The sequence below is a fragment of the Stegodyphus dumicola genome, chromosome 12 (genome assembly GCF_044657685.1).
Source record: "Stegodyphus dumicola isolate Sdum_Otavi_A_Nest chromosome 12, ASM4465768v1".
NCBI classification, from domain to species: Eukaryota; Metazoa; Arthropoda; class Arachnida; order Araneae; family Eresidae; genus Stegodyphus; species Stegodyphus dumicola.
In genome coordinates, this window is record NC_140779.1 from 102,059,917 (window position 1) to 102,086,090 (window position 26,174).

The 26,174-nt window shown below is 33.0% G+C and overlaps 1 protein-coding gene across 3 annotated transcripts in view; it reads right to left on the minus strand.

The window, feature by feature from the left end:
• The window catches only part of LOC118185931 (uncharacterized), a 59,570-nt gene that overhangs the window by 19,511 nt on the left and 13,885 nt on the right, over window positions 1–26,174 (minus strand). For all 3 annotated transcript variants that reach the window (XM_085806742.1, XM_035355901.2, XM_035355902.2), the window contains exons 3-5: window positions 22,486–23,308; window positions 6,195–6,373; window positions 4,333–4,548 (exon numbers count right to left, since the gene is read on the minus strand). In XM_085806742.1, the coding sequence (XP_085662868.1) occupies window positions 4,333–4,548; window positions 6,195–6,373; window positions 22,486–23,308 (1,218 nt within the window). The remainder of the gene's footprint in view (window positions 1–4,332; window positions 4,549–6,194; window positions 6,374–22,485; window positions 23,309–26,174) is intronic.

Genomic DNA, 26,174 nt, shown 5'->3' on the forward strand with positions numbered 1-26,174 from the left:
GAAGAAGTGGGTTCCATTGATCGAGGATTCTAGATAAGCATTTCTTTAAAGACAGCCATCGTGTACACACATTTCAAAATTTTTCTCATTTCAGTATTATGCAGCTGTTGGAACTGTTTCAATTTTTCCTTCCTTTTAGAACTCCTTTCAAGATAATAATAAATATCAACAATGTTCATCCACATTTATTGGTAAAGAAGCTGCCCCTTTTTCAGCTGCTAAATTTAAGAAGTGACAGGTGCAACTCATAATCTGCAAATCTGAATTTTAGTTTCTTAAGATGCCTGCAACACCAGTCTTCAAGCCTACCATTACTGGCGCATTATCGGCACCAAGTGCTAAGGGAGACCAGTTAAGTCCAGAGGGACTTCATTTTCTTTTAAAGTTTTAATAATTATAGCTGTGCTATGTTAAAGCCTGTCGAATGTCCTTCTAAAGTGGAGACAGAAAGTAAACTGCACTCAATTTCTGAAGACTCTGGATTAAAAAAAGAAACAACAATTGGATACAGTTTTGAATCAGTATTATTGCTTCCATCCATAAAGAGGCAGAACAGAGCTGTTTTAATGCAATCAATAACTGAAGATTTATTTTTCAAACCCATTTTTTTAACAATTGCACCTGTTTTGGCCCTTGCACTTGAGTATTTCTTAGAGATTTCACTATCGAAAGACATTTTTCTAAATAAAGCTGCAGCGTGATCCGATGCTTCAGTGGCAGGTTGTGCTCCACTAAAAAGGCAGAGAACAGACATTCTGCATTAATAATTTTTTAATCCTTTGTTTCTGAAGAACATTTTAATTTTTCGTTTTTTTTAAAACAACTCATGTTGTCCTTGTGTTTTTGTGTATGCACATGTTTGAGAACATCCACCCTTCCACCATGCGAAATTGAAAAATCGCAACAACAGACAGTACACAACGCAAATTTATTACATTTCCTTGAGGAAATAATAGAAAGAAAGTCAACTGTGTATGATTTTTGAAACGTACACGAGTATTTCACCTTTCTCGCAGACATAACAAAAAATGATAATTTCAAAAACTATTTCCCGAAGGCACGTGTACTCAAACAACTCAGAACAAGATTAACGAAATAACTAAAGAACATCCAAATAACAGACTTGAGCTTGCTTTGTGCTCATTGGCTAATATATGCCAGATGACACGCAGTGGAGCTCGATGCCCATCGGAGAACTGGAGAACGACGTTTCTGGATACGTATATGCTCTCACTCACAAAGAAAAAGTTCTCATCTGATTCACAAGGTTTTGTTTTAGATATTATCTAGAGAAAATTCAATTGCTTTCAGATGTCCAAAATCACTTTTTTTTTTTTTTTTTTTTTGCTGTTCATATAACGAAGTATTAACCATCTGAGTGGCACAGGATTTTAGATCCGTCATGAAGACCTGTATTTAAATAGCATTTATTAATTGAGTTTGTATCATTACTTATTTTAGTCTGTATTTTCATAAACTTACATTCCTTAAGATGATATTTACATTGTTAAAGAAAGTAAGAAAGCAAAATATCTTTAATTATAAGCTAATATATGCCAAGTAGCAAAACTTCTGATGACCGGATAAAGCGAGTCATAACGCTCAGAGGGTTAAGCCAAGTTTCATAAAAATCGTGAGAAATTTTAGGCATAAGAAAAAGTCGAACAGAAATATATTGTAAATTGGGTTGGCAGGAGAGCGGTCGAAAATCGGGAGAGTTGGCAACTCTGCATGTGCAATGACAAGCTTCGTTGCTGTTATTGGCTGGCTTCTGTTACACAGAACTGGCGATGTATCATGAGATTGAGAACTAAAGACATACTGTTATTCCACTAAATTTTGTCACGTTGCAGATGTTAAGCTGTTAGTTTGGAACTTTCGAAGACCTAATTTGGATTACCAATAAGGTAAGATAATGTAATCAAGAATACAAAAAGAGAGGACCAAAGTATGTTATTTTGCTGAATGCCTGTTAAAAGATGTACTTTTATGATAACTGTAAATATGAAATAAAAAGCAAATTTTTAAAATGAGGTTAAATTAATTGATTATGTTAAGCTCTCAAGAATTATTTGCCTACGATGAGACATGCCTTTATGGAAAGCATGAATTTGCAAAGAAATTTTACAATAACAGTAAATATAAGAGGAAATATCAGACAAAACTACATTTGGAAATAAATATAAAATACCGTTAAGTAAAAACCTGCAGCATTAATTTAAGAGTTTATAAACATCAACATGAGTGAAAAAAGAATAACGGCCATTTCCCCATTCACTTTTTTAAGTCCCCAGTAAATAAATTCTCGCATATTTGGGCACAAAGCTTACCCCATATGCCTTTATAAATCCCCACTAAATAATTGCTCACACAATTGGGCAGTGAACAAATTTCCCACATTCCACAGCACTTCTCATATATATAGCTGAAGTCTGAATCTTAAATTCATCGCCAAGCCAAAAATACATAAATGTTCTTTGGCCAACCGACGAAGGTTGCCATGCTGAAAATGTGCCTACTGCGCATGCATGAAGCATAAACCATACTAGGCCTAGACGCTACTCCTCGACTGTTTGCACATATTTTAATACTCACATCTATGCACTAAATAGTATCATGACAAATATTTTTAACATATTGTATTTCCTCAAATATCCCCTGTTTCTAACTTATTTCATCATCTAAAAATGAAGGAAGAAAAATTAAGCAAATAATTTAATGTCTGAAGAACTCAGTTATTGTAAGAACACAACAAATGAAAAGTAATCAGGATAAACTACTAATAGCTATCACAATATTATTTTTTAAAAACAAAACATATATTCCAATATGAATACACAATATTAACATTATCAGATGGTAATTCAGCCAAACACAATGTGTTTGGTTCAAATACTTTGTAAAACCTCAGAGGCAGTCCATACGAATAAGTCATGACTGCAGTTCCCAAGAAAGACATTGGAAGAACGAAGAAGAACATAAGGCAAACAAAAGACCTGGGTATTGAAAGATTGAACACATCAGCAGTAGATAAGACTACAGCGAGATGGAATGTAAATAATGGAAGAAGAAATCACACATTAGAAAAATTTCTTAACACCTGCCATGTCTGGATAGCTTAATGACGTATACTCAAAAAATATATTTCATATAATAAACACAAGGAAAAATAAAATGAATGAAATGTTAACACAAAAATGCATATACAAATTTGAATATACTAAATAAAAATAATTAGTGGAATGCAATTTATCAATAAACCAATCATCAGTAGAAAAAACTGTTATTATCTATCTTTGCCCCATGGTATCTTATTTAAAAAGCAAAATTATATTGTAACTTCATTCATAGTTTTTTGGAAGAGCAACCGATAAAATTTTTTATATAACGAATTTCTTAGTACACATGATATTATTAAAAGCAGTTATTTGTTTTTCCGTAAATCTGTTAATGTTCGTGAGTGTATAATAATTAAGGTTCAGCCTAGTTGTTAATTTTGTATTAGCTTAGGAAATCATATTGTATTTTAACTAATCTGGAACAAAAATACAAAAAATTGCTATTGACGAAATTGGAAAGATTGGACAAAATTTCCGCAAGCTGAATTACAGTTTACTACCACTTCTGATTAAAAACCACAATATTATTCTAAATATCCCACACAGGATCACAGTGAAAAAAGAGAAGAAACTTCCTGAAAATATAAATGTTTTTTTTATTTATGTATCACACAATTTTGTTAAGAAAAATTGGTAATTTTGCCAACTTAAGATAAATATATATATTTTGGCAATCTTTTTTAAAAAAAAGTTGCTAAAATTACCAATTTGCAACCGATGAGTAATTTTTACCAATAAATTTTATTTAAAAAAAATGTAATACAAGGTTTCACTTGCTTGCTTCTTCTTCCCCCTCCCCGGGGAAATGAAATTAACACATAAGATTTGTCCTCTGTATTAAAAAATATTAATTCTTTGCAGCACCTAAAAAAAGTAAGCATAAAAAACATTTCTTTTAAAATTTTGTATTTTTGTTATAGTATTCCTCTTGTTTCACTGTGTTCATGAGTGAAAGGTATTAGTAAACTGATATGATAATTTCTATTTGAGCATTTGCTTTAAAAGAGTTCAAAAGAACCTATAATAATAAATAAAATAACTCTATTTTTTAAATCAATAGCTGTTATTACTGAGAGTTACCTTTTCAAAGACAACCAATTCAAAATCACACAAAATTTTGGATGTTTGTTATACAGAAAGTTTATTATATATCCTACACTTTGTTTAACGTATCTAAAATAAAACAGTTCAGACGGCCAGAGTGAAATATTACCTTTCTTGTATAAACTCGATTGCATAATTCACAAGGAAAAGTTGGCAATGGCAGGCCAGAACATTTTGATATCCTCAAGTGGCGATCAAGATGGTATTTCCGTGTAAACCTTTTCTGACAGACGGCACAGGTAAAAACTTGTGGCTGCTTAGGAATATTTTTAATCTTTCCTTTTGCCTGTACATTTTTTTCTTCTTTTGCAGCTTCTGTTTTCACCTGAAAAACATACGATTGTTTTGTAATAATGAATGAGAAATTTACGCAATCAATTCATATACTCTGCATTTAGGGATCAGTATACATTGCTTTAAATTTTAATTGCAATAATTTTTTTGCTTGTAGAAAATTAAGTTTTACTGCAACTTATAACTTCTAATAGCATTAAAAATAATTTGAATGTTATACACAATGAAATACTATTATTAATCAATAAGTATTTGTGGTACTGATCAACCTAACTGATTGTTAAGCTTCTGCTTCTCATTATCAGGAAGAATATTTTAGTGGGCCATGGGTTGCCCACTCCTCTTCCTCCACCATCAACCTGGCTCGAGTAATTTATGTATTTTGAGTGCCCCCTGCTGCACAGACACTATACAGTTACAAACATCCATGACTTTTCTGAGGTTCGAACCCAGGTTCATAGATATGGCAATCACCAACATTAACCACTGTACTGGCTCTGCAACCCTTTGAAATACAGTCAAAAGTCATTAATTCGGACACCCATAATCCGGACCTCAAAGCTACAAACTTTCTGCGCATGCATCGCATGCGCATAGGCGTTTACACATGCACGTAAGACCTTTACGGCTGCAAATATGCGTGTGCGCATGCGCATAATGCGTTTACGCATGCGCGTTTAATGTATAACGGACGGTATAAGCTAAGCTAAAATTATCCAATTCAGCTTATGTTGCAGATTGCGTTGTTCCTTAATCTTCGAATTGGATCCGGCTAATTATTTTTTGCAGACTGTTACAGCAATTTTATAAAGTAAGCTTGAACTTTCGATTATGTCAAATAGAATTTCCGATATATATTTACTAATAGAGGTTATTGAAAATGAAAAAATTTTGATTGACAAATTAGTCGGTATTCTTGATACAGCAATTATAGGACTTGAACTGCGGAACTTTGTAACTAAACAAGAAATTATGTCTGTTTAATAGAATTAAAGAGAAAGTATTATCACATGAAACGAAGCAACTTAAACAACTTACATTGAAAGAAATGTTTAATAAAGTAAACAAATAAATATTAAGCTTTTTCTTTTTGTAAATGTTGATACCCTTTAGATCATAATTGTTCTTTATTTCATAAATTACGGTTTCATATTTTTAATTTTATAATTTCTGCATGCCATCTTACCAGATTTAAACTGATGATCTATAATCCGGAATCGCCGAAGTCCCTACGAGTCCGGATTAACGACTTTTGACTGTAACAGATATCAGAACACAAGCTTATTCCAATTCTCTTCACTTAACTGTTATCACATAAACATAATGTTTATATTAAAACACTTTCTGTTTTCTCAGTCTCCTATTTGCTACATGGCTGTTTTAACTTAAAAAAACAGAAAATTGCACAGCAAACTGACTCTGCTCTTTATGTTCACATGAACGTGTTTTAATTTAAAAAACACGAGAAAACTATACAAATTAACTTCATGAAACGTGCATTCCCTCACTAGTAGTTATGCAGTTAATTTTAAATTTGTTGAAAGTTAATACAGTTTGAGAGCTTAAATTCTAATAAAGTAGCTAAGTCATTAAGGAAATATTACACACAATAAATTCTATATATTTTTATTTACACAAAGACTGCAACTATTATCACAGCAAATGTAAGAAATATACCTCAGGTAATGTCGGATCATCTACAGTTTCACTTGATCCTTCTTTACATATATCTTCTAAATGCTGCTTGGATGCCATTTCTTGACTATTTTGAATTTCTACTTGTGCAACTGGTGAACTTTGTCTCGGCAAGGGCTTTCGACCTCTTTTGGGCTTTTCTTGACTACTTTCTGATGCATCTACATTTGTTCAATTAAAAATTTTAATAATAAGGAATATACACTTTAAACAGCATATGATAAAAAAAAGCATGTACACTGCGCAAAAAAAAAAAGTGGGACAGTTCTATTTCTTCCATTCTACTGGGCCGATTGACGGAATTCAAATTGCGTTCTTCATATTTCGAAAGCGAGACTTAGGATATATATTAGATTTATATATAGCTGTATTTTAACAGGTATTTTGACACAAAATCGGACTTTTTCTGAAATAACATACGAATTTTTTTCCATATTTTGATTCTACGACTCAAATTACGCCTAAATATGAAATTTTGTAAAATTTGGTGTGAAATTTACGGAGAAATTCGTAAATTTATGTTGCCGGTTTTTTCAGGTTTCGCCAAGAAGAGTTCACTTGCTAAACTTCTTAATATATGGCAACCTATTTTCCTTTCCCTTTTTACATAGTGCATGTCAGAAAGAAAAAAAAAAAAAGTACAATTGTTCCTTTTTTTCAAATAATGTTCTTTATATTATATTTTTAATTATAATTGTTATTATTTTAAGTATTATTTTCTTTTTCGAATTTCATTTTAATTGTTTAAGTTGCATGGTTTCTTTTGAAAAACTGTTTTAAAAATTTCTATTTACCCATCCAAATTGCGTAGTTTAAATAAAAGGTGCATCAATTTTTTTTTCAAATAGTTTTCTTTATAATTTATTTTTCTGTTATAGTTATTATTTTAGGTAATACTTTAATTTTTAGATTTTTATTTTAATTGTTTGTGTTGCATTGTCTCTTCAGATAATTGTTTTAAAATCGAATGAATAAATATTTCTATTTATTCATTCGAGCCGAGAATTTTAAATATATTTATTAAAATAAATTTTTCAGAATTTGATTTTATTTATTTGAATTGTGTTTCTTTAGGAACAATACTTTGTGACCCACACTACGATGCATTTGAAAACTGCATATATTAAAAGGAAAAATACCATAAAGCACAGTTAACACGCCTTTCGATGTTCCGTTCAGAAAAGATATATAAATGAGAAAGATGTATAACTGACAATTTAACATAGGATGACTTGCATATATACTTTAAATAGCTTTAACATAGTGCTCATTGCTTTACACAATTTTGTCATCCTACATTTAGTTTCTTAAAATGTTATTTATATTTTAATCAAATATTTTATTTTTGAAATCGCAAGAATCAAATATCAAGCTTAAAAAGTTTTAAATTAAAAAAATTACTAAATTTTACGCAAAAATTTATTTTAAAATTTAAAACATTTTTTCTTCTTAATGGCTTGCTCTTTTTCTTCAGGCATTCTGCAAGTATATTAAAAAGCATCCAACTTTTTGAAACATCTTGGTATTTTTGACATTCATTTTAAATAAAGTTACCGCCTTCCATTTCACAAAGGCCCACAAACGGCCGTGCGGTAAAGTCGCTGAACACTGGTAGTTCACTCCGGGGTTTGAATCCCAGCGAACAGGCTGGTTGCTCGGGGGGTTTTCGTGGTTTTCCTCATTGTAACATGTATGCCAGCTGGTTTCCCTTAGAAAGTTCTTCTCGAAGGCATCCCTCATTTTAGGCAGATAGCCGTTCTTTGCGCAACTTAATAATCCAATTCAATCCATTTCATCAATATTTGGTCAGAGCCTTTATCAGTCTTTAGAAGCTAAGCATTTTGAAGGTATGAGATGAAAGGAAAGACTGGTTTCATCAAAAGGGAAGATGTCTTTAGGTGACATCCACATACACCACTGGATAAATTCCTGAATCTTCAAATAATTCGAATAAGAAATCAAGGGTTTCTCCGTTTATGATGATATGATGTTCTATAATGTAATTTAAATTTATATAACCATATAGTCAAAAACAAGTTTCTCTTCACTTTAATATGCAATGATAGCAAGGTCAAGTGATGGTATTTGCTGGTGTACACGTCCAAGTGTTTTCTCTTTGAACACCTAAATTTCTTGAAGTATTCTGAAAGTATATTCAAAAGCATTCAACTTTTCAAAACACCTTGGTATTTTTGACAGCTAAATTGCCCTTCAAATTTTTGCTTACTTTTCTCCCTAATTTTCTCCTTTCTTTCTGCATTTATTTTCAGTGCTCAGACAAGAAAATCAAGATTTTTCGATTGTTACACTTCCATAGATTTTGCATTCTTGTCATTTTTTTAAAAAAAAAATATCAATTACATCAATTGAGTTTCAGCTGAAGACAGCTTTTCATTTTCTAGGCATATTAACTATAAATAAAGTTTAAAGCAAAGTCCAAAGGATAAATACTTTAATTAAAAGTTTTTTGCTAAATGACAAAGAAATAAAACAGTCCAGCAGTGTTTATTCTGTACCACCGAGTGACCCGATTATTATATGGGCTGAAAACAATCTAAATCATATTAAAGATCATATTTTTTATACAATCTATACCATGAGAGAAAATTAGCTACTTAAAACATTTTTTTAAGAAGATTAATGTAAATATTTATATACATCTTTTTTAAAGCTGGGACATGACCCAAACTGTCAACGTCCTGCTTGCTTAAAAAATTGTGAAAATAAACATCAAACACACTTTCTCAGTTTTAAACAATTCAATTTAAAAGCAGTTAAAGTAAAGTAGCAGATGATAACACAGCGAAGGTAAAAATTTACTCTTACAAATATTAAAAAAAAAAAAAAAAAAAAAAAAAAAAAAAAAAAAAAAATCTATAATAAAAAAAAAAACTTTTCATATAGTATTAATAAATATTTATTAGGCATCATTGAGGGGAAAATTTTCATTTAATTAATTCTCCCTAAAAATTTATTTGAAATTTAAGGTTAAAAATAGCTGTGGCAATTCACTGCAACAAAAATCCATAAACCACATTTGGCATTATTATCGCTAAAAAAAATTATGCCAATTTTCAAAACGCGAAAATATGTAAATTCGTATATATCTTACAAAATTTGGAATAAAAAAACTCTACTTTTTTGCAGGTATACTTAGAACTACACCTACTTTAAGATGAGGGTAAAAATTTTATAAAAATTATTTAAAAATAGAAATTTTAAAAATAAAACACAAAAAATTGATGAATTTTATTTGGAATGAACCTAAATTTTGAAATATGAAAGGGAAAATCGAAAACGTTTAATAAAAAAAGATATTAATAAATACATATAAATTCAATTAACATTTCGGAGCTAAAATTTTGAGAGTTAATTTTTTAAAACTACTTGTACAATTTTTACAAATCTTGGCCGTCTGGTATAATTCGAGTCGTAGAATCGAAATATGAAAAAAAAATTGATATGTTATTTCAGAAAAAGTCCGATTTTGTGTTAAAATACCTATGTTAGATTAGTGCTATATATAAATCTAATATATATCCTAAGTCTCGCTTTCGAGACACAAAAAATGCAATTTGAATTTTGTCAATCGGCCCAGGAAAATGGAAAATACTGAACTGTCCCCCCCTTTTTTTTGTGCTATGCACATGCTGTCATACACCACCAATGTATGTACAGTAGAACTCATTTAAAAGTTCTTATTTAAGAAGTTTATTTCATAAAGTCAAAAATATTTATTATTTCAATAATGTTTGATTTTCTCATATAAAACATTTCTTATTTTGAAAGATTTTGGGGCATAAGCACGATTTAAGCATGACAAGAACATGCATCTCTGCCCACCTGGTCACAAATGATGAACAATATTACAAACTCCGTACCCACTCTCTATAGTGCAACAAAGAGTCCAACAAAGCATGTTCATACACTGATGTCACAGCCCACTAACACAACAATCAACCACATCAATATACAGGACTTGCAGCCATGCCCATAATAAAGGCTCAATTGCAATGACCATTCATATTCCCTCAAACGAATAAGAAATGCTTGGGTAATGAAAGTGTAATGGTCCTGAGGGCCAACCAGATACTTGCACCAGGGAATAATTTAAATTTCAGAAGCAACCACATAAGTGCACTTTACTGCAAAACAATGCTTGACTGCTACAAAACAGACCCATGTTCGATCCCCATGTCATTTAACACCTCCAAGAACACTGGGGCCTAAAGGTGCCAAACTTCCCGTGCTAATACGAGGTAACCAAAAAAGTTCTTGCTGTTTCTGATATGATACTGGAAAAATGAACCCCAACATAACTCACACAGCAACTGATTGAAATAGACACATCAAAGGAACTCATTTGGAGTTGTTTGCTGTATGATTTTAAAGTGGGCCTGTCAGCAGCAGAATCAAGTTGCCAAATTTGGCAGGCTTTTGGGGAATGATGCCATTAATGAATGAACCGCTAGGCAATGGTTCCCAGAAGTTCAGGTCAAGGGATATATCTCTTGGTGATGTACCATGCAGTGATCGGCCACAAGTGGTAGACAATGAGGACCTGAGAGCAGCCATAGAGAGTGACAGTAACCAAACATGTAGTGAGCCTCCAGATATCTGATGAAACGATCAGATTCCATTCGCACCGCATAGGAAAGGCATACAAGCTGAGCAAGTGGGTACTCAACTCACTGTCTGAAGCAAACAAGCAACAACATGTCACCTCCTGTTTGTCATTGTTTACTCGGCACCGCAATACATTTGTTATAACTCGAAGGCAAATTGAGCAAAAGTTTTGCTTCTGCCAGTGGCAACAGGGAGTTGAAAACAAAACTTTAAAGTGAGCGGTCACTTACTTGGTCTCTCTTAATACAATTTGATTCGAAGGGGGGATAATCCAGATCTATTGATTTAAAATTAATCTTGAATTATGTAAATAGTGTAATATAGCAGATGTGCATAAATAAAGAGTCATTAAGACTTATTTGAGTTATGATTCGAGTTTATAGAATCATTGGCATGTTGAAACTTGTGCATTAGAAACAATATTTAATGGTGCCTAAACCGAGGGACTTTTAGATTAGAATCTGAAGATTTAGATGGATTACCTGTGAACAGGTAAGCAAATTCTTTCTTTTTTGAAAATTTGGAAAAAAAAAAAAAAACTGTTTCAAAATTGTAATTTCTCAATTTTAAACATGGAACCTTTAGCAAAATTGAAAGAGAAACATACTAACAAATGCAGTAGCGTTATGAAATTACTTACAAAAATACGAATTTTGTTATCAGAAAATATCGAAAATACAAACATTGAGGAATTTCAGGAGATGAAACAATTCTTGAAAGAGAAAGGCATGCTGAAAATGTTGAATTCACAAATCGAAACTCAGTTAAAAGATGCTAAAAGAATTTGAAAAAAGATATTTCGGTAAGTGATAAATAGAATATAATGAACAAATTATGTCTGCAAAATTTAGAATTAAAATAATAAATGTAATGCAAATGAAAATTTATCTGTGAAAAATGCATCAGATACAAATTCTTTGAACACATTTGTTTCTGAAATAAATTTATCGTCATCGGCTATGAAATTGCAAAGTTAAATACAGTCAAAAGTCATTAATCCAGACTCGTCGGGACTTCGGCGATTCCGGATTATCGATTTTTCCAGATTATAGATCATTAGTGTAAATCTCGTAAGACGCCATGCAGAAATTCTAAAATTAAAAATAAGAAACCGTAATTTATGAAATAAAGAACAATTATGATCTAATGGGTATCAAAATTTACAAAAAAAAAAAGCTTAATATTTATTTGTTTACTTTATTAAACATTTCTTTCAATGCAAGTTGTTTTAAGTTGCTTCGTTTTATGTGATAATACTTTTTCTTTAATTCTATAAACAGACACAATTTCTAGTTCAGTTACAAAGGCCCGCTGTTCAAGTCTTGTTAATTGTTGTACCGAGAATACCAACTAACTTGTCAATCGAAATTTTTTAATTTTTCACTAACCTCTCTGTCACATTCTTCATGTCTTTATCTATTTTTTGCAGCAATTCCACTTTTTGTTTGATGGACATTGAAACATACTTTCGTTTTGTATGATCCTTTGGGAGCTCTAGAATCGGAAATTCTATTTGACATAATCGAAAGTTCAAGTTTACTTTTATAAAATTGTTCTTACAGTCTGCAAAAAACAATAAGCCGTATCCAATTCGAAGATTAAGGAACAACGCAATCATCAACATTAACTGAAATAGATAATTAGATAATTTTAGATCATACCGTCCGTTATACATAAAACGCGCACGCGAAAACGTATTCTGCGCTTGCGCACACGCATATGCGCAGTGGTAAAAGGTCTTACACGCACGCGTAAACGTCTATGCGCATGTGTCAACGCTGCACATGCGCAGAAAGTTTTTAGCTTTGAGGTCCGGATTATAGATCATTCCGGATTATGGGTGTCCGAATTAACGACTTTTGACTGTATTCCAAAATTTTCAGGAGATGCAAGAAAGAGGTTAGAATTTCTTATCAATTTTCAAACTGTGATTGATAAGAATAAAGCGTTAACCAAGATTGTAAAATTCGTATACTTGAAATCATTATTGATAGGGCAAACATATAATGTCATTGAAGGATTTCAGTTAACCGAACACAATTACGATTAACGCTTAGAACTTTAAAAAGAATGCTTTGGAAAATCAGAGAAAATTATAAAATCACATATGAATAATCTTTTGGATATAGAACCAGTTAAAATTCTTCTAACTTAAATGCCCTAAAAATTTACACAACGCTTGTGAAATAAACATTCAAAGCTTAAGTAATTTTGGAGTAACTTCGGGTTCATATAGGCACTTGTTAAATCCGATATTATTGCCTCATGATTTGATTCTCGAATATCACTGAAAGTGTGACCCAAAAGAAGAATATGATGTTAAATTTTTAATTGCTTGGTAAAAATATATTTACGGGCGACCCTTGGCGATTTTTGGACGTACATGGACACAGAGTTTGTGTAATTCTTCGACTTGTTATTTTGGCTTCATGTAGCGACGTTTTTTGTGCCAAAAACTGTTGCTACACAAATCCAACATAACAAGTCAAAGAATTGCACAAACTCGGTATCCATGTACACATCGACCTATTTTCACTTAAAAACATCAGAAAATTGCACAAACTAGGCAGTGCGCACTTCTTTGAGTTTGTACACATCAATCTATATTCACTTAAAAAGTCAAAAGGAGCAGCCAACAAAAAATATATAATCTCAATATACTACATTTTAAATCACACAATGAAGTAACGTAAAAAAGGAAATTCATCTTTGCGCTACACAAAGGAAATATCCATTTACCTTATTTACGAATTAATGTGTGTTCAGTAAAACAAAATTCCTTAACAGCATCCAAAAACTCCTTAAAATTATCTGAACTAGAATCTGTATACTGGTGTCGCCACATAAATTCACAAAAATAAGAGTAAAAAATATCCTCCACAGTGCAGGTATCCTCAGACGTTTCACCATACGAATTTCCTTCCTACAAACAGGACACTTATAATAGCAACTAAGTAAAACTTCATTTACACACCAGTCAATAAATACTTTTTTCCTTTTTGTTCCAAATCGTATAGAAACTTCAAATTAATCTTACCACATTCAGCCATTTTACCATGTAAACCACAAAATAACAATGTACTTCTTATCCAAAATCCGTTCCATGATTAAAATTCACCACAATCATGCAACCAATTACGTCATAATAGGATTTCTATAGTATCCAACTACTCAAGTTACCATAAATGAAACAACAACTTGCTGATAAATGAAACAACCAGTGATAATCCAAGGGGCACCCTGCAATCTACTCTAACCAACTGCTTTCTTGAAAAAAGAAATTGAATGCCGCGAACAAACGTTCACAGTTAACAAACCAAAACCAAAATACGTTCAATCGAACAGAAAGAATAAACATTTTGATAAACAGAAAAGTAATTTTACGTACATAAACAAGAAGTTTAATTCCTCATCGGCTGCTGAATTATTAGCTCCCATAAAAGAAGATAATTGTCTTTTTTTACAAAAATAACACACATAAACAGCAAAAAGTGTAATATGAGTATAAATGAAAAATGAAATTTATTAAAATGCATGGAAGATGTTATTTATATTTAGCTAAATGATGTAGATTATCAGATTGCTCTGAGAAAAATTCTTGTGCGTACTGCCACAAAAAACATAATGCAGCACTTTGGTACAAAAATGACAAAACACACAATCCGGAAAATATTAAGGAGTTGTTAAAAGGTAGGGGAACTATTTTAGTGGATATTGATCATGAATCTTTAGATGACATCTTTACTCATCAGAGCTGATAATTACTGGAAGTTAGTAAAGGACAAAATTAACGTTTGACCTCAACATTAGTAACAATGGAAAGTAAAATGGGTTGGATTTTAATGGGAAAATTGTTTGATCATATTGGCAAAAGGAAAAATGTAACTCCTGCCATCGCAGTGACTTCTTTATTAATTCACTCATCGAAGATTGAAAATTTATGGAAATTAGATTTATTAGGCATTCAAGATCCTGTTGAAACAAAATGCAGAAAGGAAACAGAAAATGCCGCATTGAAACATTTTAACAAAACTGTTACCTTTAAAGAGGGAAGATATGAGGCTCAGTTGCCTTGGGCTAAAAGGACTGCTTTAAGTTAAAATTTCGATATAAATGGGAAAAAAAGAAGAAAAATAACGCATTGACAAAGGAGTCTCAGAAACACGTGGTCATTATCAGCACTGCACGTGGTCATAACTGGATTTTTAATCAGAGTTAAACTTGGCCGCCTACTTTTACTGAGCCAGGCTATCTGATCAAACATATAACATAGATTAAAACGCAAAAAAATTCAGCGAAGTCAAAAAATAGGGAGCGAGGGGCAACTGCACCTTCACACACAAAGTCTAAACCTTGAATATTTATTAAATTATTAAATTTTTTTGCGTTTTCGTCTATGTGTAATACGTTTGATCAGATAGCCTGGTTCAGTAAAAGTAGGCGGCCAAGTTTAACTCTGATTAAAAATACGGTTACGACCACGTGTTTCTAAGATTCCTTTGCCGATGCTTTATTTTTCTTCTTTTTTCCCCTTTCAGTAATTTCGTTCTTCTGATGAGAAGGGACCTTCAGCTACCCTCGAAATCGATTGAGTATTTTAATATATGTGCGCTAAATACAAGGTTGTTATTTCGATTTTGATTGTCACATTGGCGTATTTCTCTTCTACTCTGATTATGAACATGTTTTCACAGATTGGTTAAATGATGGAGCTATCGAAATGAATAATCAGAGTCATTATTTACCACATAAAGGGGTGTTTAAAGAAACTTCAACCACAAAATGGCAACCAGTATTTGATGCTTCCTGTGGAGACAAAAATTCTTGCTCACTTAATGATTATCTAGAAAAGGATCCAAATTTGTTGGAACAAATTATTCCTATAATTTAAAGATTCTGCAAGCATAAAATATGAGTTATTTCAGACATACTAAAGGCTTTTTTTGCAAATGTCAGTGAATAAGAGTAATCTAGATTTCTTACGATTTTTATGGTATAAAGACTGACAAGAAAGAACTTGGAGTTTTTAGACATAAACACATTGTTTTTAGATTGAATTGCAGTCCCTTTAGCCACCACATTGATCTGAATTCGCCTAAATATCCTGAAACAGCAGAAAATTTAAAAGAATCATTCTATGTAGACAATTGCATCACATCTGTTCCTGATGAAGAAACACTCAATCGATTCATCGAGGAATCAAAACAAATATTTGATTCTGTGTCATTCGATCTGAGAGGGTGGGAACACACTCCTCTTTTGAAATCTGAAGACAATACAGAACCTACTTCAGTGCTGGGAATTTTGTGAGATAAGGAAGATGACAACCTTTTCTGTGATGTGAAGACTGGTACTGACAAATCAGTGAATCTTACTAGAGGAAACATATTGTTTGCGGTACACCGCATTTTCGATTCCACGGGATTTTGTTGTCCCATAATGCTAACACCTAAGCGACTTAAATAAAAGACCTGGTTGTTAAAAATTGGTTGGTATGCAAATACACTTGAAGACTTCGGAAAAGAGTTCTATTCGTAGATTGATGATTTGTCACTTTTGTCCTGTATTAGAATTTCAAGGGCTTTAGATATAAATGGAAATGAAAGTCTTCATACATTCTGTGACACAAGTAAACAAGCATATAGATGTGTGATTTATTTAAGAAAAGGAATGAGTGAAAATATATTGGTACATTTTCTTCTAGCTAAAAGTAAAATGAGTCCATTAAGGAAAATAACCATAAATCTTCTAGAATTGCTAGCTTGCTGTATTGGAGTCAGACTCACAGCTCTTGCTTTACACACACACTCAAATTAGACAACAATCCTAGGAACTATTGGACAAATTTGAGCATTGCTCTTTCTTGTATCCAAAGAGATGACCATTGGGCACCATTTGTCGCAAATAGAGTTAAAGAAATACAAAAATTGTCAACGAAATCTGAATAGTGGCATATTCCAGGAAGTTTGAATCCCACAGATATACTATCACAAGGGTGCTCGATTAAGAGTTTTGTGAAATCTCGCTGGTGGCAAGCTCCAGAACGGCTTATGAAGAACGAAGAAGATTGGCAAATTAGTGAAGTTATTACTAACGAAGAAGAAATTCTGAAAGAAAAGGGAAAGAATATTATTTTGACTTAATATCATGGCTGAAAAATGATATCTGAATTACTTTTCAAGTTACTTTAAAATTGTGAGAATGATTTCTTGGATTCTGAGATTCATAAATAATTGTAGAAATAGAGAAAGAAATTTTGACACCCCCCCCCGACTGTTGAAGAACTGGATATTGCTGAGAAGAAATTATTGAAGATCGTTCAACAAGAAATATTCTTTAATGAAGAACAGTTGAAAGGACATTTTACTTTCAGTGATGAAGAAGGAACCGTAAGATTGAAAACGAAGATTTTGAGAAGATCATGACGATGAAAACTTCTGGTCCCTACTGTACTTCCATGCAAACAAAAATTATTGGAAAGAATGATACAAGACTAGCACTTACAACTTTTTACATGCTGGTCCTCAAATTCTTTTGACCAGTATTCAAAAAAAATTTGGATAATAAAAGGAAGAAAAAAAAATCAGAGTCATATCGATATGCAAGTGACATTCGGTAAAAGCTTTTGATACAGTGCCTTGTTCTTTACCATAAGACAGAGGCAGAGATATTTATGCATTTGAAGTGACGGGTGTTTATGTAGCAGGACCACTTTATCTAAAGGAAAATAGAAAGGCTTGGATCTTACTTTTCACCTGTGCAATTTATCGCGACGTTCATTTAAAATGAATCGAAAGCTTATCGACAAATCGATTTTTCCTCGGGTTTTGAAGATTCATAGCACGAAGAAGACGACCTAGAGTAATATACAGCGTTAATGGCACAAATTTTGTAGGGGCAAGGAATTTACTCCGATCTGTTGACTGGAACCAAATTATCAGATCTTCGACAATGAAAATTCAATGGAAGTTAAATCCACCAACAGCAGCATGGTGGGAGAGACTGGTTCAGATGATCAAGAAATTATTGAGAAAGGTCTTGGGAAAAGCATTACTTTCATATGAAAAAATGTTAACTATCATATGTGATGCAGATGCAAATATGAACTCCAGACCATTAACTTACGAGTTAGAAGATTCTACTTTTTTATGTGCACTCATTCCATCTATGTTTACTTAAGATGTCCAAACCAAAGATGTTCCGGATGTACACAGTCTGGATAAAAAATCAACTTATTGAAAAGATGGCGATACCACCAAAAGTTAAGCGTGGAATTTCGTAAAAGATTTAGAGATGAATATCATGGATTGTTAGTACCTCGACCAAAGACCGTGCTTTTGCGAATTATCAAGAAAGGTGATTTAGTGTTTACAGAGGACGATAAAAGGAAAAGAACAGACCGGCCCATGAGTCGTGTAATCAAAACATACCCAGCAAAAGACAACAGAGTGGCAAAGATAAAAACATCCAGTGATGAATTGTTTGGACCAGTACAGAGATTATTTCCAATGGAGATAGACAATAAAGAATCTATCTTCGAGCTTAAAACTACTGAATCATTCACATCTTCAGGAAATACTAGAAAAAAAGACGACTTAGTAAATGATACTAAAGATTGCGAACCTGAAGATTCGAATAAAAACATTCAGTTTAGTAGATATGGAAGAAAAATTGTGAAGCCAAAGAACTTTAGTTAATTTTAATTTTTTTTCAGTACTGCTATTATTTGTTTTTACTTTTTTTAGTCCAAAGGGGCTTTGTCCCTGAAGGACTATAGTTTTCATTTTGCGATTTTGCGTTGAAAACTTTAAAAGGCTGTGCCACTTTTCAAATCATTGCCACCAAATACCACCGCCCTGTATTATATTTGAAGAAATTAAATAACGAAGAATCTGCATAAATGTATGTATGTTTCTCACATTGTGATAAAACAACGGTACCTAGAGCCATCCAGTTTTGAATGACGTAAACCTATTGCGGATATGGGCATATAAAAGACCAAATTTAAAATTTGTTTTATTATTTCATATTTTGTAAAACTTTAATGAATTTTTGATTAACAAACTCAGCGATTTAAAAGCAAGTAATAGCAACACTCTACCGGGGGGGGGGGCACCTTTTTATCTCCAACGCATGGAACTGTGTATCAAAAATTCTAAAGATATGCTCATTTAAAAATTATTTGGTGACATTGCCGTTGAACTGAATTTTATGGTTTAAGTGCACAGAACATGGTATTTAATAAATAAAGGTAACACACAAAACGTTAAAAAAAGACCCTTTGGACAAAATTTAAAATCTGAAAGCTGTTTAATTTTTTTTTTTTTTTGTTAATATAAAATCATAAAATGTTAAGTTGCTTTAGGTAACAGATTCCTATGGACTTTTCGAAAATTTTTTCTTCTTCTTTTTTCGAAATTTAAAATTTTGTATATAATTTGATTTTATTCAGTTTTATGGAACTAATCTACTTACTAGTATTTTTCAGAAAAGAATTTTTTGCCTTTTGTTTAAAGAATGCAAGTTTGGAGTATATTAAGTGTGTATTTAATTATGGCAAAGCACACTAGGGCTATCTGCCTAAGGGGAGGGATGCCTTCGTGGAGGACTTTCTAAGGGAAACTGGCTTGTATACACGTTACACATGGGGAAAACCACGAAAACACCCATGCAGCCAGCCCGTTCGCGGGATTCGAACCTCGGACCGAACTACCAGTGTTCAGCGACTTTACCGCTCAGCCGCTGGTGGGCCGGAGTATATTAAGTAAGTTTAAAATATTCAAGATATTTGTTACGCCTAGGTAAAGTTGTCAATTTGTGGTAAGATTTAAATGATAAGATGAGAAGCATCTTATATTGCTACTGAAAATTTCATTTCATACTTGTTTTGATTTTCTCCTATTCCATCACGAATTAAAAGGTGGGAGAAATGTTACAACTCGAATGCAAAATGAGCAAAAGTTTTGCTACTGCCATTGGCGGCGGGGAATCAAAAACAAAACTTCGAACTAAGTGGTCGCTTACTCGGCCTCTCTTAATAGAATTTGATTCGAAGGGGGGATAATTCCCATCATGATTTAAAATTAACTTTGAATTATATAAATAGTGTAATATAGCAGATGCACATAAATAAATAGTCATCAAGACTTAAGTTACGATTAGAGTTTAAATTTGATATCAAAACCAAAAGCTCTCCCAAATAGAATCGTCGGCATGTTGAAACTCGTAGATTAGAAACAACAGCATCCATATTTGTTTGAGTACACACCAGCGATGAAAAGTAGGTCCAGTCTGACACACTCAGGCATTCCAGACATTCGTTGTCACCACGGGACCCTCTGCCTCACACTGCAAGACCTTCTCTTCATCCATGCAAGACCAGGCTCTGTATCTGGTGGACTAGTCGCCAAGTAGTGCACTATGAGCTCCTGCCAGTGGGCCAAACCACCATGGCAGGTCTGTACTCGCAGTAGTTGGAACATGTGCATAAAGCACTGATGCATAAAGAGCCAGCATTGGCTAATCATAATGATGTACTTCTTCTCCATGACAATGCGATGCTGCATGTGGCTAGGCAGGCCAGGGACACCATCCAGTGACTGAGCTGGGAGACACAATCCATCCACCATACTCTCCAGACCATGCACCAACAGACTCCACCTTTCCCACCCCCTGGACAACAATCTTCGTGGGAAATCCTTCAACAATTCAGTTTTACTGTGATGGCATCGCACAGCAAGTCACTCATTGCCAAAAGGCATCAGATGCTGATGATGATTACTTTGAGGATTAACGGTGATTATTATTTGTTTTACGACTTACTGACTGTCCAAAACGGCAAAAACGTTTTTGGTTACTTTGTAGAATTGTAACAGTTACAATGTAAGTAACCAGCAAAACAGTAAGGAGAAAATGAGCTAATATCTAGGATCCCCACAATGATAATCTGAAACATGACAAAAACAGATACCTCTGCTCACCTGGAGCCAATGATAAATTATCTCATACACCCCACATTCTACAGTGCAAAAGGCCCAATTAAGCATACTCATACACTGGAATCACAGCTCACCAACACAATAATCAATCACATCAAAGCATAGAGTTTGCCACCATGCCCACAATATGGGATCAATAGCGATGACCAGTTGCATCCCTCAGAAGGACATCCTCTCAGTTGCATTAGGAAAGCTTGGAGAGGTGGAGGAATGCATAGTAGTCCTCAGGATTAATCAGATACCTGTAACAGTGAACAGTTAAATTATTGGATGTGATCACATTGGAACACTTTTGTGATGGTGATAAGACAACTAAAAAATGGACATACTTTCAACTCCAAGGTCATTTACCAACTTCAATGATACCGGAACTTTGTAGTGCCACACTTCTACCTGTGTTCACAGATGGCGATACAAGAGCAAAACATCAAAGAGAGTAGAAGCTAGCGCTCAGGACTGCCATATAGGCAACTCAGATGTGATAACAGCACACACCTCTGCCTACCAGAGGGCAAATGGTAAACGACATCACACATAACAAATGATCCAAGTAGGTATGTCCATGCACTGAGGCCGCAGCCTACCAATACAACAATAAATTATATCAACACAGAGTTCACAACATGGGCTGAATTACCATGATTAGTCACTTCCTCTCATATGGCATTAAAAATACTTGAAGTGGTGAGGGGGAATTGGTCCTAAGGGCCAATCAAATGCTTGCACCAGGGAACAGTTCAAATATCAGGGGCACTTTTTTAATGGCAATATGATAGTTGGCCAAAAAGATTTTGTTAATTTACTGAAATAGAAGTAAATAAATTACTTCTACTGCTTACAGTTGGACAGACAGAAAAAACTGATATTTAAATAGCAAATGCTCATGAACGGCAAAGTATTATCTTTCGTCATGATAATTCTACACTTCATGCTATATTAGTGACTTCAAAAAAATTACTTGAGCTTTGATTGGAAAGTATTAATCTACCTGGAGTATACTGGTGATAATCACACCTGATCATTACAGAACACTTTCTTTCTCCAAATAGTTGATGAAGGTCAAATTGGCCTTACTAGAACTTTCACTACCAAAAGACAGGAGTTCTATTAATGTGGAATAAATTTACTACCAGATAGGAATACATAATAATGGATATGGAAAAAATTATAGCTTTTTAAATTTCTGTGCTCTCCATTCCCCCCTTCCCCAACTAAGAAAAGGGGTAGAATTTTTGTGCACATCTAATACTATTATCCTTTCTCACTACAATAAAAACAGAATTATTTTACCACCTTGATTTTAAGTTGGAAAACTCTCTGTAAGAGCTTAATCAAATTACTCAAATTTTATTTTCTTTAACAAAATAAAAAATAAAATGTTATTGAAGTGATTGTAGAAAATTTCAAAGCTGGGGACTATATTTCTTTAAATTATGTTTCATGTATTAATGATAATTACTGCAATGTACCTATAAGAAATAAAGATAAATGCAGGAAAATAACTAGATTAATACATAGGAAGTATACAAAGATTTTGACAATTTCGTTTGCTAAAATTCCATCATTTAAAAAAATTCAATGCATTAATTTTTTAAATTCAATGGCTTAATATATTAAAAGGTACGCACATATTAATTAATAATGCTTACTTCCTTCTACTGCATTTTCATCATTCACCATATCCTCTGATTCTTCATTTCCATTTATTGTCACTTCAACTTCGACTTCAACTCCCTCTCTTGATGAATTTTCAAATGCATTTTCAGTTACCTCTGTTCTTGAACTTCCAGCTGATTTTCCTGCAACTGTACTTTTCGTCAATTGCGGTTCAGCTGCCTTTTTTGACTTGTCAATTTCATTAACAATTTCTATCACTTCTGTCTCTTCTTTCTCACTTGATTTGCTTCCATTTACACTTTCTGTTGTTGGAGATTCAGTTGCTTTAGATGGTTTTCCTCTACTTGCTCTTGTAGTAGTAACTTTTTTATTTTGTTTCTCAACTACAGGAGTGGTAGATAGTTTTTGCTGAATTTTTTTTGTAATTTTAGCAGCAGTTTTAGAGGTTGATGGCATTACAGAATTTTGAGATTCAACATCAGAAGACTGCTCGGCATTGTTTCCACTCTTACGAGTAACACGAGAGGCTCTAACATTTTCAGTCGACTTGGATTTCTGTAGAGACAGAGCAATATTTTTCCGCATAGCAGATGCAGAAATAGCAACTTCTTTTTCAGCAGAGATACTTTTATTTGATTCCAATGTCAGTTGTTTTGCATGAGTTTTAGCACCAGATAGCAAGGACTGAACTTTATTTGACATAAATGCTTGCAAAACATCTTTCTCCCCATTCTTCTTTTTACTTTTAGCTGAAGTATCTACGACAGTAATATCCTCATCAGTCTTCTTCCTGTGCTTGCTTACAACTTCAGCATCATTTACACGCTCTGCATGTGCTCGCTTTTTAGGAACAGTCTACAATAAAGTAATATAATATTTGATTATGAATATCTCTAAATATCATAAGAAATGCACAGCAGAAAAGATGACACTCAAAAGTCAGATTTTTTTAAAGAAATCAGGAGATTTTTTAAATGATAAAAATATAGTTTTTAACAATGAATTAACCTTAACTAATTCTTAAATGCAAGCAACACAAAAATACCTTAACACACACACACACACACACACACACACACACACACACACACACACAAAAAAAAAAAAAAAAAAAAAAAAAAAAAATACTTGCATTGTTTAAGAAAACACAAAACAAAACAAAAAAGACTAATCAGTTTTCGTACAAATGTTACGAACGGTGGCAGATTTTGCTTTCGGTAAGAAAGAAGCTTCGTAATTTTGTTCATAGCAATTGCCACGTAGGCCTGCTTTCACTAATTAAAGTTTATCTAATGTGTCATCACTAATATTAGATCTAAATTTAGCGCTCATTTTCGCAACAACATTGAAAATCCTCTCACACTCTGCATTACTATGGGGAACTGTCAAGATGGCCAATATAACTCTAGATAGTTCACTATTTTTAAAATTCTATCAACACCTTTCAGTTTCACAATTAAACTCCCCTAGGTGTCAATCCTAGCTGATTTTATAACAAGTTTTCTAATTGTAAACTGCTGTTATACAGCTGTTGGAACTGTTTCAATTTCCCCTTCCTTTTAGAATTCCTTTCAAGATAATAATAAATATCAACACTGTGTTCATCCACATTTGTTGGTAAATAAGCTGCCCCTTTTTCAGCTGCTAAATTTAAGAGGTGACAGGTGCACCTCATAATCTGCAAATCTGAATTTTCCTTTCTTAAGATGACGGCAACACCAGTCTTCAAGCCTACCATTACTGGTGCATTATCGGCACCAAGTGCTAAGCAATTATCCAGAGGGACTGCATTTTCTTTTGAAGTTTTAATAATTAGCTGTGCTATATTAAAGCCTGTCGAATGTCCTTCTAAAGTGGGGACAGAAAGTAAACTGCACTCAATTTGCAGAAATTTTTCATTTTTTTTTTTTTTTTCTTCAAAACAACTCATGTTGTCCTTGTGTTTTTGCTTACACACACGTTTCAGAACATCCGCTCTTCCACCATGCGAAATCGAAAAATCGCAACGACAGACGGTACACATTGCAAATTTATTACATTTCCTTGAGGAAATAATGGAAGGAAAGTCAACTGTGTACGATTTTTGAAATGTACACGAGTATTTTACCTTTCTCGCAGACATAACAAAAGATGATAATTGATATTGTAAATTAGTTTGCAGCAATAATTAATTTTTTATTTTTGCAATTAAAATTTCTTAATTGAATTTATATTAGCTTTTTACGAATAGAAAATATTAGTTAAAAATAAAATTCAACTCTCTTTTACTAACTAGCAGCTGATAAGGAAATAACTTTGCTAGATCAGTTAATCAAATGTATAAAAAAAGAAAGAAAATTTGAAAGGATTCGGATTTTAACGTAGTACCAGAGGATTTGTTAAGGTTGTTACGCTCTCACCGAGCATCGCACATTACTAATCTGCTATTGGATTCCTTCCTGCTAATACAATTTTTTTAGCTTATTAACAGGAGTGAATCCAATAGCAGATTGATAACCTCCGATGCTTGTATTTATAATTTAATATTAAGCAATGCATTCTTCACATTTATACACACACAAAATATTCAAAAACAGCATCTCTTTAGAATTTCTGATAGAATGTTAGGAGTTGCCATACTTTTTTTTTATATTCACTATATTATTTCTTTAAAATCTAGCCTCTTGAGTAGTCAGCCACCTAAAAGCATTATCATAAAAACGTATGTAACGATTTTAATAAATCCAGCTAGTGTCATTTCATAAAAACATTAAATTTTTCTACACAGACATCTCATGATTTAAATCAATCAGATTAAAAAACAGAAAAAATATTAAGAATTGTGCTTATTACTTTTCAATCCCTTTATCTGCTTGCTACTCAGTAATAAAAAGATGAAATTTGAAAATCAAATCACTTGCACTTTACCGAATGACAATATGCTGGTGGTTGGAGCTAATAAGTACCCTGTTGGAGGCAATGGCAGCTTTTAAGTAGTTGAATTCGTGGACTAAAGTTGAAAGATAAATATCATACATTTTGCTGAACAGTAACAGTTTGGAGTGCCGGAGATAACAGTGTTGTCACACCTTCTTCAAATCACCGAGTTTGTTACAAAAATTTGTTAAATTTGTACAAAATATGAAATATCAAAAACAAAATTTGGGCTTTGAAGTGCTCATGTTCAAAGGGAAGAAAAACTTGGTGGCTTTAAGTGCCGCTGTTTTCCCCCAATGTGAGGTACACTGAAAAAAAAGGGAAGACAGTTCTGTAACTACCCATTCGATCGGGCTGATTGATGAAATTCAAATTGCATTTCCATGTCTCAAAAATGCGACTTAGGATAGATATTACACATAGGTATATACAGTCAAAAGTCGTTAATTCGGACACCCATAATCCGGACCTCACAGCTAAAAACTTGCTTTGTCGCATGCGCCGCCGTGCGCATAAGACCTTTTATGACTGCGCATATGCGTGTGAGCAAGCGCAGAATACGTTTTTGCGTGCGCGTTTTACGTATAACGGACAGTATAAGCTAAAATTATCTATTTCAGTTAATGTTGATGATTGCATTGTTCCTTAATCTTCGAATTGGATCCAGCTTATTATTTTTTGCAGACTGTAAGAGCAATTTTATAAAAGTAAACTTGAACTTTCGATTATGTCAAATAGAATTTCTGATTCTAGAGCTCCCAAAGGATCATACAAAACGAAAGTATGTTTCGATGTCCATCAAACA